A 13048-nucleotide genomic window follows, 5' to 3' on the forward strand; every position below is an offset into this window, starting at 1 on the left:
AAACACACACTCCAACCCACCACGTCCCCTGTATTTTGTGACTTTCCTGTCACACAAACACATTTATGCATAATGAGACAATTTGTCACTTGTTTGGGTTAATGTAGACAAGATAAATTATCACAATAACACGTAATGCCACCTGTCAGTCTGGGTGTCCCTGTCATTTGTTACGGTGGCTCTAGACAGCCATTTGCACAACGCTAATGATGATATTGTGATTCAGGGAGGGATTGAGAGACTGTTCCCAGAACACCTAATGACACCCAGATGAGTGACAGGATGGTTACTTGAACGTTTGTCCTCCTACGGACTACTTTATTACGATGTGATTTGGCTGGGTTTTAATACATGGTCATGTTTATGTAATATGTTGAATTCTACTGGCTTTCTCTACATTTGCTGATGTACATGATGGGGTCTGTTTGTACATGGTGGGGTCTGTTTATACATGGTGGGGTCTGTTTGTACATGATGGGGTCTGTTTGTACATGGTGGGGTCTGTTTATACATGGTGGGGTCTGTTTATACATGGTGGGGTCTGTTTGTACATGATGGGGTCTGTTTATACATGATGGGGTCTGTTTATACATGGTGGGGTCTGTTTGTACATGATGGGGTCTGTTTGTACATGGTGGGGTCTGTTTATACATGATGGGGTCTGTTTATACATGGTGGGGTCTGTTTGTACATGATGGGGTCTGTTTGTACATGATGGGGTCTGTTTATACATGGTGGGGTCTGTTTGTACATGATGGGGTCTGTTTGTACATGGTGGGGTCTGATTATACATGGTGGGGTCTGTTTATACATGGTGGGGTCTGTTTGTACATGATGGGGTCTGTTTATACATGGTGGGGTCTGTTTATACATGGTGGGGTCTGTTTGTACATGATGGGGTCTGCGTGTACATGGTGGGGTCTGTTTGTACATGATGGGGTCTGTTTATACATGGTGGGGTCTGTTTGTACATGATGGGGTCTGTTTGTACATGATGGGGTCTGTGTGTGTGTAACAGGAGTCTGGTGCAGAGAGGACAGCTCATAATGAGGTGACTGGAAAATTATCAAACCCATGGAAACCTTGTGTTTGTGTTTGACACCATTCCATGAATTCCTTTCCAGCCATTACTATGAGCCCATCCTCCCCAATTAAGGTAACACCAGCCACCTGTGGTGTGAGTGTAAGGCTTAAAGAGTCAGTCTGTGTTTTCTACTTAGCATAGAGGGAATCCTCTTGACCTGCCAAAACCTGACCTGGAAAGGCAGCTTTAGGAAGGGGAGGGGTCAAGGGGGGCCAAAGGTTAGGACTTGGTCTCTCTGGTCAGCCCTCATTTTCCCTCCCCCACACCCATCTGGCCAAAGTGGATCAGCCCGGCTAGCCACTAGACTGCTTATCCCCTATCCATCTGAACCTGCTCAATAGAAGGGACTGACCAGCTGACTGGCTGACCGGCTGGGGGAGGGACTGACTGCCTGGCTGGCTGGGAGTGAGACTGACTGACTGGCTGGAGGAGGGACTGACTGACTGGCTGACTGGCTGGGAAAGGGACTGACTGACTGGCTGGCTGACTGACTGGGGGAGGGACTGACTGACTGGTTGACTGGCTGGGGGAGGGTCTAACTGACTGGCTGGCTGGAAGTGAGACTGACTGACTGATTGGCTGGAGGAGGGACTGACTGACTGGCTGGGAAAGGGACTGACTGACCTGGCTGACTGGCTGGTGGAGGAACTGACTGACTGGCTGACTGCCTCTGGGTGGGTGTCACGATCGACGTTGGAAGCATACTCGGACCAAAGCGCAGCATGATCTGGGTTCCACATGTTTATTAAATGAAACCCTCAAAAAACAATAAAGAATAAACGAATACGTGAAGCTATGGCGTGCTCACATGCACTAACTCAAAACAAGATCCCACAAAACACAGTGGGGAAATGGCTGCCTAAATATGATCCCCAATCAGAGACAACGCTAAACAGCTGCCTCTGATTGGAAACCATACCAGGCCAACATAGAAATACACACACTAGATTACCCACCCTAGTCACTCCCCGACTTAACCAAAATAGAGAATAACAAGGCTCTCTATGGTCAGGGTGTGACAGTGGGAGGCCCAGGAGACTAAGGGAGCTGTTTCTGTAGTGTAGTGGCTGGACCCATACACATGTTACTGGGCTGTTTAATGGGATAGACAACGCTGTGTGAAGGGAAGCAGAGAGGAGCTTCTCTTTCCCCTATTGTACAGCATAACACGCTTCCCCAACATACACTCTGCAGACAGACTTGTGTGGATGGAATGTGCATTCTGTATGTAGGGAAGAAGGATGGTTACCCGTGTACAGACACACGCATACATGCACAAACCAACCCAAACGCAATGACAAAACCATACACATGCTCACTCACACGCACACACGCTCGCTCGCATGCAGATGCGCACACGCACGCACACCCCCCCAATCGAAACACACACAGGTCATGGTGTTGACTCTTGAGATATCGTCAATGGGGACTGGAGTGTGGAGGGTTTGCAGGGCTTGATACAGTCATTTGTTATGACTGGACTGGGAATTATAGGGTGTTCTATTCTTAGGCCTAGAGGGGTAGACTCCTGGTCAGACACAGCATGTATTGTACCTGTAGGAAGGTGATGGAAGGTGGGGTGTGTGTGTGTGTGTGTGTGTGTGTGTGTGTGTGTGTGTGTGTGTGTGTGTGTGTGTGTGTGTGTGTGTGTGTGTGTGTGTGTGTGTGTGTGTGTGTGTGTGTGTGTGTGTGTGTGTGTTCCACCATCAGAGTAAGACCTCAGACCTCTGTTCCTCGGGAGGAAGAGGGGAGGATGAGGATGATTTATGAGTTTCACTGTGCCAAGCCATATGCCATCCACACACACACACACACAGACACAGACTGGTAACGAGACGCTCCTAACATCAGGGTCAGGCCCTAGCCAGATAAAATATTCTAACCACCAGATAAAAGATAAAGCAAGATAGCATCACATCTTAGTGGTAGCTCTAAGTATAGCAGATCTGAAGCCCATTGTCAAGTGTATCAGAGTGTCAAGCTTAGACAAAGCTACTGATACGGTGTGGTAGGCTGTACACTCTTAGTATCTAAAAGGGTTCTTCTGCTGTAACCATAGGAGAATTGAACCCTTTTAGTTTCAGGTATAACCTTCTACCTGGAACCAAAAAGGTGCTCCTATGGGGACAGACAAAGAACCCTTTTGGAACTGTTTTTTCTTCTAAGAGTGTAGTTTGGAAGGTTTGGTGCTTTTCAATTAGGAAAATGTTGAATTGGAATTGGGATTTGGTTTACTTTCTGAATAGACTCGAATTGAAATGGAATGAACCCTAACCCTGGTAGTTTATTAGACTGTGGTCTTCTCTAACAACAGTATAGCTGTCTCAGTGTTTGCCTAGCTGAAAATAAAATACAGTAGACCTACTCACTGCGGTATATATAATGAGCAATATGTCTGATAACAAAATGTATTTAATTGTCTTTTTAGGAAATAGTATGCATTAATTGGTCAAATGTGACAATGCAAGTTTGTGTCACTATCTAACCTTGATCCCCACACTGTGGTCTTTGAAAAGTCCCTAAAGGGATTTGTGCTTCAGTCAGCTGCTCCTCAATCACAGCTTATCAGTGACTTTATCGGAGCTCCTGACGTCGGCCTAAAAAGTGCTGCGCTGTTCAACAACACCACTTAATGGATTTCCTCAAAGAAAATTCTGACGACATCACAGACGACGTTCCTGGCATTCCCTCTCCCTCCCTGCTTCCCACGCCTCTCCCTCCCTGCTTCCCACGTCTCTCCCTCCCTGCTTCCCACGTCTCTCCCTCCCTGCTTCCCACGCCTCTCCCTCCCTGCTTCCCACGTCTCTCCCTCCCTGCTTCCCACGCCTCTCCCTCCCTGCTTCCCACGTCTCTCCCTCCCTGCTTCCCACGTCTCTCCCTCCCTGCTTCCCACGCCTCTCCCTCCCTGCTTCCCACGCCTCTCCCTCCCTGCTTCCCACGCCTCTCCCTCCCTGCTTCCCACGCCTCTCCCTCCCTGCTTCCCACGTCTCTCCCTCCCTGCTTCCCACGTCTCTCCCTCCCTGCTTCCCACGTCTCTCCCTCCCTGCTTCCCACGCCTCTCCCTCCCTGCTTCCCACGTCTCTCCCTCCCTGCTTCCCACGTCTCTCCCTCCCTGCTTCCCACGTCTCTCCCTCCCTGCTTCCCACGTCCTAAGTGCTTTTCTGGAGGTACACGAGCGGCGCACCATCTCCCAAGATGTCAGGTTTAAATTTAGCCTGGGACCGTCGTCGGTCGGAACAAGACCCGGTTCTGAGGACCACTTTATATTCATGGTCTTGACAGTGTGTGTTTGGTCCTGTCGGATCTGGGCTCCTCAAACCAAGTCAGTCAGAAAGAATCCAGTCAGACAGTCCATACTGTGCAGCCACGCCCCTCTCTCCTATGAATGAACTAGAGGGACTAGCCAGTAGCCACATATAGCATTAATGTCAACCAAGATGATGGCTTGACAATGATAATGCACAAGAGATATTGCACGGCTGAAATAAACACACACACACTACCTATAACTACTATCTATAATTTTGGACCTATCACTACCTCTACCTTCTCTAGGTGCCCTCCTCCCTGAGTACTAGTAGCAGAGGCTTCCTGAGTAGCGGTTGTGATCGGATCTGGTTCTGGTGTGGTAGTGGGGGTTATGGCTGTAGTTTCAGGTTCACTTTGACTTTCAGTTATGGAGGTAGTAGTGGGGGTTGAAGGTGGTCAAAGGCAAAGGTTCTGAAAGTTCTGTGAGAAAGAAGATTCCAAGTTGACGAACAAACAAAACATCCCCCTCCCACCCAAAACATCCCCCTCTCCACCCAAAACGTCCCCCTCTCCACCCAAAACATCCCCCTCCCCAACCAAAACATCCCCCTCCCCAACCAAAACATCCCCCTCCCCAACCAAAACATCCCCCTCCCCAACCAAAACATCCCCCTCTCCCAACCAAAACATCCCCCTCTCCACCCAAAACATCCCCCTCCCCAACCAAAACATCCCCCTCTCCACCCAAAACATCCCCCTCTCCAACCAAAACATCCCCCTCTCCAACCAAAACATCCCCCTCTCCACCCAAAACATCCCCCTCTCCAACCAAAACATCCCCCTCCCACCCAAAACGTCCCCCTCTCCACCCAAAACATCTCCCTCCCCAACCAAAACATCCCCCTCCCCAACCAAACATCCCCCTCCCCAACCAAAACATCCCCCTCTCCAAACAAAACATCCCCCTCTCCACCCAAAACATCCCCCTCTCCACCCAAAACATCCCCCTCTCCAACCAAACATCCCCCTCCCCAACCAAAACATCCCCCTCCCCAACCAAACATCCCCCTCCCCAACCAAAACATCCCCCTCTCCAAACAAAACATCCCCCTCTCCAACCAAAACATCCCCCTCCCCAACCAAAACATCCCCCTCTCCACCCAAAACATCCCCCTCTCCACCCAAAACATCCCCCTCTCCAACCAAAACATCCCCCTCCCACCCTGTTTCAACCGAAACAACATTGGAAGCAGTAAGACTAGTCTAAAAGCATACAGTATGTCATATATTTAAATCAATAAATAGTTTTAAAACAAATCGAATATAGATCTGCAAGTTTTACAAGTCTGTTTTAACCACTGTCCCCCATTCAGTCCTATAGGGTGCCGGTTATAACATGCAATATTTTGTGAAAAATTAGTTCCTTGTCACAAAAAGTAACGGCAGCCCAGTCAGCCTGTAGACTAACTAATGAGAGACCAGTGAGAGACCAGTGCTGTCTGTCAGGTCTGATGTTGCCACTTTGCCCATGGTTTCCATCTAAACGCTCGGAGCAGAGAGTGTCTCCACAGAGAGAATCCCTAATCAAATTCCCTTTTATTCATTCCTCTAGGAGTTCCTCTCCCGGAATCACACCGCATTACAGCACACTTAAACATTCACACTCACTCCCTCCTCTCTCTCTCTCTCTCTCTCTCTCTCTCTCCCCTCTCTCTCACAGCACACACTCCGGGCCTGCGCTCGGTCTCTGTGCTCGTCTCTCTGCTGCTGTCGTCTGCTGTCGTCTGCTGTCGTCTGCTGCTGTCTGTCTGTCTGTCTGTCTGTCTGTCTGTCTGTCTGTCTGTCTGTCTGTCTGTCTGTCTGTCTGTCTGTCTGTCTGTCTGTGTCTCCCTCTCTCTCTCATCCTTTTCCCCTGCCTCTGCTTTACCACCCACACACTTGTTCCCCACCCCCCCTCTTCTCTTTCATTATCTCTTTCTCTTCCATGCTTCTCCACCAGTGCGACTTCAGTCCAACATAAGTAAGAAAGAACTGTGGAAAGATTCCTCCAGTGGAAGCTAACGTAGCTGGGATGAAAAGGACATAACGGTGCCGACAGTACAGGGAGGCCTATCAATAATATAGAAGACAAGACCAGCGCTGCAACCAACAAAGAAGAACAGAGGGAGCTGGATGAAGAACAGAGAGATGGAACGATGCGTTAGATGGAGGGATAAAGGGATAAATAAAAGAGAGAAGGGGGTGAGAGATAGAGGAGACAGAGAAAGTGGATGCAGCATCCTCTGCTTGGCTTGTTTTAACTTACTAGAACCACCGCCCATGGGGGCACCAGCGACTGCACCTGAAAAGGAGGGAGGGGGGGAGGAACAAAAGAAAGAGGATAAGTATCTGTTTATTTATGCATTCATTTGACAGTCGTCCCTCCCTCATTTATCATACTCTGTAGAAAGAGCAAGTACATCAGCGTTCTTCAAATCTGGCCTAACCTGAGTGGGTGCAGGCTTTTGCTCCAACCCAGTACCAAACACACCTAATTCAACCAATTAACTACCATTAATAATTTGTCCATTAATCAGTTAAATCCGTTGTGTTGGTGTTGGACGGGAACAAAAGCCTGAACATTCCGTGGGACCAGGACAGAGGAACACTGATCTATATGCAGTTAGTGGCAGGATGGGAGTAGCTGGCCTAGATGATTATTTTATGATCACACTACACAGCTTTGTTCTCTGCTCTTAGGTAAAGGGGAAAGAACTCTGCATCTCGATTTCTCTCTCTCTCTTTTCTTCCCCCTGTCCTTCTCTCTGTTTTTACATAACTCATCACTCTCTAATTCTCTCCTTTCATTCAGGACATTGGATGGAGACGTCTGGGGATTCCACATGCATCCTTCATACATGTTTCAAATAAATATTTATTATCAAAAATTACACAAGAACCTAACCCATTATGCATAAAGGATCCAACATAATGTAACAATCCCAGTAAAAAGTGTCTGCTAAATGGCATATTTATTACATATTATATATAATACAATTTGTGTTTCAGAATACTTCATCCCTTGAAATCAATTGATTACCAATCAGTTTTAGTAATTACATAGTTGTTACACTGTTACAGATCAACAACAGTGCATAATACAAACCATTTTCGGTGACTTGACTTGACAAAACTACAGTAAGTTGGAAAAGTAAAACTCGCAAACATTTATTGTTACCAGGTACAGCAGCAGTTTTCTTTCTATTCAGCGTACCTATAGTAAGTAGACATATATTAGAATAGAATATTCTAGAATGAACTTTCTGTATGAGTGAGCTGTATAAGAGGGACCTGTTCAAAGGGAACATAGAATAGAACTGGGATAGAAGTGGGGCACATACAGGTGTTGGGGGATCCGTTGGGTGTGGGCAGGTATGATCCAGCCTTCCAGGACTTGGCCTTGAAGCCCTTCTTGCAGCGTTGACAGTCCTGTCCCGTGGTGTTGTGTTCACACTGACACTGGAGGTCTCCCTCCTGCAGCAGGCACAGCGATGCATGTAGGTTACACTTACACCTGGGTACAGAAGACAGGAGGAAGGATGTGAGTGTGTGAAAGGAGAGGTGCGTGTGTGTGTGACTGTTTATGCATGTGCCAGATGTTTACACCAAGAGGGGATGACAAGTGAGTGTCTGTGATTGAGTGTGTATGGGTGTGTGGGGTGTGTGAAAGGGTAGCAAAGGCACAGGAGTGAGTGTGTACTATATTGTATATTGCAGCGACCTTGATCCAACACCTAGGCACCTCGTCAACAGATTTACATCCCTTGACGTAACAGTAAAGGTGTTGGGTTCAAGCCCCAGTCGTGGCTACCTACTGACTCCCTAACAATATTTTAAATTAAACAATAACAAAGTTGACCTAAACCAGAAGAATGACAAGTTTTGTATTATATATCACAGAAACGTTTGCAGGTTACATTTAGACACCTGAGTGAGAGGGGAGAGAAGAGCAGTAGGAGGTCTCTTGCATACTGACTAGACCGGTTGTGAGCGTGCTGATTTTGTCCATACACACCAGACGTGATCAGGACACGCAGGTTGAAATATCAAAAGGAACTCTGAACCAACTATATTCATTTGGGGACACGTCGAAAAGTATTTAACATTCATGTCAATTTAGCTAGCTAGCTTGCTGTTGCTAGCTAATTTGTCCTGGCATATAAACATTGGGTTGTTATTTTACCTGAAATTCACAAGGTCCTCTACTCTGACAATGAATCCACAGATAAAAGGGTAAACCGAGTTTGTTTCTAGTAATCTCTCCTCCTTCAGGCTTCTTCTTCTTTTGACTTTATATGGCGGTTGGCAAACAACTTTAAGGTGCGTTACTGTCACGTCCTGACCAGTAAAAGGGGTTGTTTGTTATTATAGTTTGGTCAGGGCGTGGCAGGGGGTGTTTGTTTTATGTGTTTCGGGGTTTTTTGGTTAATGTTCTATGTTAGTATATTTCTATGTTCGTTCTAGTTTTTCTATTTCTATGTTTAGTTTATTGGGTTGACCTTCAATTGGAGGTAGCTGTTCCTCGTTGCCTCTAATTGAAGGTCCTATTTAGTAGGGGTGTTTTTCCATGGGTTTTTGTGGGTAGTTGTTCCGTGTGTAGCTGTGTGCCTCACAGGACTGTTTTTCGTCGTTGTTTTGTATTAAGTGTTTGTTTTGGTTTTCTTCGTAATAAAGAAGATGAGTATTCACATTCCCGCTGCTTTTTGGTCCAATTCCTACGACGAACGTTACAGTTACCACTACCAACTGGACTGGAGTGTGGACTTCAGTTCATCTTTCAATCACCCACGTGGGTATATGCTCCTAAAAACCAATGAGGAGATGGGAGAGGCGGGACTTGCAGTGCATCAAACGTCACAAATAGAACCAAGTTCTATTTTAGCGTCTGGCTACGCAGACGCACGCGAGCAGTTTGGATGCAATGATTAAATAGCATGTACAGAATGTGTACATTTATTTTGCAACGCTTGCGCATGTAAAGCGAGTGGTGTGGCCGGCATGTTAGACACCTGGGTGGAGGGGAGAGAGGAGCAGCAATAGTAGGTGTGTGATCTCTAACTTGATTATAGTGAACACTTGGCAAAGTGTGATTTTTGATTATTACACACTTGCATTCAAGAGACAATAAGGATGAATACAATGTGGATCTGGTACCATAACATCATTGACAGACAGCTCTGAACTCTCACTGATGCACACTCAAAACTACTGCTTGTTGTTCAAGAATAAATCTGCTCAGTTTGGTTCCTAATTGCCAGGAAAGCCGGGCTGATAGGTTTGTGTGTTGGAGTGTGCATGTTTGCGTACGTGCGTGCATGCGTGTTGTGTGCGCACATATTTATGTGTGTGTGTGTGTTTGCGCGCATGCTTGTGTGTGTGTGACAAGGGGCAGAGCCCAGGTGGGTTATTCCAGCAATAAGAATCATGAGACAGGAAATGAGGATCTTGAGGATGTCATGGCGGCTCTGACTTTAAATTACAGTCTTTTCCAGATGAGCGGCTGGATTCCAATCTGGTTTGTTCCGCTGGAGTGGACAGCTATCCATCTGCATCAAATATTCAATGAATGGGCCCTGTACACTGGCAAAATTTCTACTTCAAGCTTCCTTCATCACTTCTCTGTCTCTCTCTCTCTCCATCTGGCCTCTTTCTCTCTCAATCTCCCCTCTCTCTCTCAAATCAAATAAAATTGTATTAGTCACATGCGCCGACTACAACAGGGGTAGACCTTACAGTGAAATGCTTACTTACAAGCCCCTAACCAACAATGCAGTTTAAAAAATACAAATGAGAATAAGAAATTAAAATTACAAGTAGATAAAGAGCAGAGGTAAAATAACAATAGCGAGTCTATATACAGGGGGTATCGGTACAGAGTCAATATGCGGGGGCACTGGTTAGTCGAGGTAATTGAGGTAATATGTACATGTTATTAAAGTGACTATGCATTGATAATAAAAGAGAGTAGCAGCGGTGTAAAAGAGAGGGGGGGAGGGCAATGCAAATAGTCTTGGTAGCCATTTGATTAGATGTTCAGGAGTCTTATGGCTTGGGGGTAGAAGCTGTTTAGAAGCCTCTTGGACCTAGACTTGGTGCTCCGGTACCACTTGCCGTGCGGTAGCAGAGAGAATAGTCCATGACTAGTGTGGCTGGAATACATTTTTAGGGCCTTCCTCTGACACCGCCTGGTATAGAGGTCCTGGATGGCAGGAAGCTTGGCCCCAGTGATGTACTGGGCCGTACACTCTCTCTCTCTCTCTCTCTCTCTCTACCTCGTCTCTCTAGTTTCAGATGTACACCTCCCTCCCTGCGTCACCAGTCCTCTCCTTTAACTGCATTTCCTTTCGTTCCATTATAGCACCTAACTCCAGCACATAGTGGAGGAATGTACAGTAACACCCCAATCCACAAAGCATCTCAGAGTACGAGTGATAGGATCTAGGATCTGTCCATATAATATTATTCATTATGATCTAAAAGGAAAATCTGACCCCAGATCAGCACTCCTACTCTGAGACGCTATGTGGATACGGACCCTGGACCAAAACTTTATAGATGAAACATCCTGGACCTGAGCTTTATAGATCACCGTGAATCACTGAATCCATTCAGAGAGAAGCACAGCCCCATATTCACTTAGACACATGCAGGCACACACATGCAAACAGATGCATATACATTGAGTATACCAAACATTCGGAACATCTTCCTAATATTGAGTTGCACCCCTGACTTTTTTTCCTAAATTCATCGGGGCATGGACTCTACAAGGTGTCGAAAGCATTCCACAGGGATGGGGGCCCATGTTGACTCCAATGCTTCCCACAGTTGCATCAAGTTGGCTGGATATCCTTTGGGTGCTGGACCATTCTTGATACACACGGAAAACTGATTAGTGTGTAAAACCCAGCAGCTTTGCAGTTCTTGACACAAACCGGTGTGCCTGGCACCGTTCCCCGTTCAAAGGCACTTATATTTTTTGTCTTGCCCATTCACCCTCTGAATGGCACACATACAGTCCATGTCTCAATTGTCTCAAGGCTTAAAAATACTTATTTTATCTTAAAACTTCTTTGGGCTAGGGGGCAGTATTTTCACATCCGGATAAAAAACTTACCTGATTTAATCTGGTTACGACACCTGCCCAGTAACTAGAATATGCATATAATTATTGGCTTTGGATAGAAAACACCCTAAAGTTTCTAAAACTGTTTGAATGGTGTCTGTGAGTATAACAGAACTCCTATGGCAGGCAAAAACCTGAGAAGGTTTCATGCAGGAAGTGGCCTGTCTGACAAGGTGTTGTTGTTCTTGCTTCTGTGTATTGAAGAGTCAGGATCTTAGCTGTAACGTGACATTTCCTAGGGCTCCAATAGGCTCTCAGAGCCCGGGAAAAACCTGAACGATGACGAGGCAGCCTCAGGCTGAAACACATTACCGCCTTTTCCAAGTGGCCCATCAGAGGACAATGGAATTAGGCGTGTGCCCGATTCGACCCCGTGCAGTATTTTCCTTCGGCTGTTTAGCTAATTGCAGATTCCCGGTCGGAATATTATCGCTTTTTTTACGAGAATATTGGCATAAAAATTGATTTTAAACAGCGGTTGACATGCTTCGAAGTACGGTAATGGAATATTTAGAATTTTTTTGTCACGAAATGCGCCATGCGCACGACCGTTATTTAGCATTTCGGATAGTGTCTGGGACGCACGAACAAAACGCCGCTATTCGGATATAACGATGGATTATTTTGGACCAAACCAACATTTGTTATTGAAGTAGCAGTCCTGGGAGTGCATTCTGACGAAGAACAGGAAAGGTAAGACCATTTTTGTTATAGTAAATGCGATTTTGGTGAAGGCTAAACTTGCCGGGTGTCTATATAGCTAGCCCAGAATATTGCAAAATGTGCTTCATCCGAAAAGCTATTTTAAAATCGGACATATCGAGTGCATAGAGGAGTAATGTATCTATAATTCTTAAAATAATTGTTATGCTTTTTGTGAACGTTTATCGTGAGTAATTTAGTAAATTGTTAGTAAATTCCCCGGAAGTTTGCGGGGGGTATGCTTTTTCTGAACGTCACATGCTAATGTAAAAAGCTGGTTTTTGATATAAATATGAACTTGATTGAACAAAAAATGCATGTTTTGTATAACATAATGTCCTAGGTGTGTCATCTGATGAAGATCATCAAAGGTTAGTGCTGCATTTAGCTGTCTTCTGGGTTTTTGTGACATTATATGCTAGCTTGAAAAATGGGTGTCTGATTATTTCTGGCTGTGTACTCTGCTGACATAATCTAATGTTTTGCTTTCGTTGTAAAGCCTTTTTGAAATCGGACAGTGTGGTTAGATTAACGAGAGTCTTGTCTTTAAATAGCTGTAAAATAGTCATATGTTTGAGAAATTGAAGTAATAGCATTTCAAAGGTTTTGAAAATCCCGCCACAGGATTCAACTGGCTGTTACGTAGGTGGGACGAATTCGTCCCGCCGGTCCCATAGAGGTTAAGGATCCGCCCCCTTTAAAAAAATTGTTTGCCTAAAATTACATACCCAAATCTAACTGCCTGTAGCTCAGGACCTGAAGCAAGTGTCACAGGCCGGCTCATAGCCTGTGGCAAAAATGAGGGGACATCAACAACAGGTATAGGCCAATTCAAAAAGGTTCTTTAT

General features: G+C 45.8%; 1 protein-coding gene across 4 annotated transcripts in view; it reads right to left on the minus strand.

The window, feature by feature from the left end:
- The window catches only part of ntng2b (netrin g2b), a 126884-nt gene that overhangs the window by 20839 nt on the left and 92997 nt on the right, over positions 1-13048 (minus strand). For all 4 annotated transcript variants that reach the window (XM_082956180.1, XM_082956187.1, XM_082956184.1 and 1 more), the window contains 2 exons: positions 7714-7886; positions 6639-6674 (listed from right to left, as the gene is read on the minus strand). In XM_082956180.1, the coding sequence (XP_082812306.1) occupies positions 6639-6674; positions 7714-7886 (209 nt within the window). The remainder of the gene's footprint in view (positions 1-6638; positions 6675-7713; positions 7887-13048) is intronic.

This window comes from Salmo salar, chromosome 01 (genome assembly GCF_965601325.2).
Source record: "Salmo salar chromosome 01, fSalSal1, whole genome shotgun sequence".
Taxonomy (NCBI): Eukaryota; Metazoa; Chordata; class Actinopteri; order Salmoniformes; family Salmonidae; genus Salmo; species Salmo salar.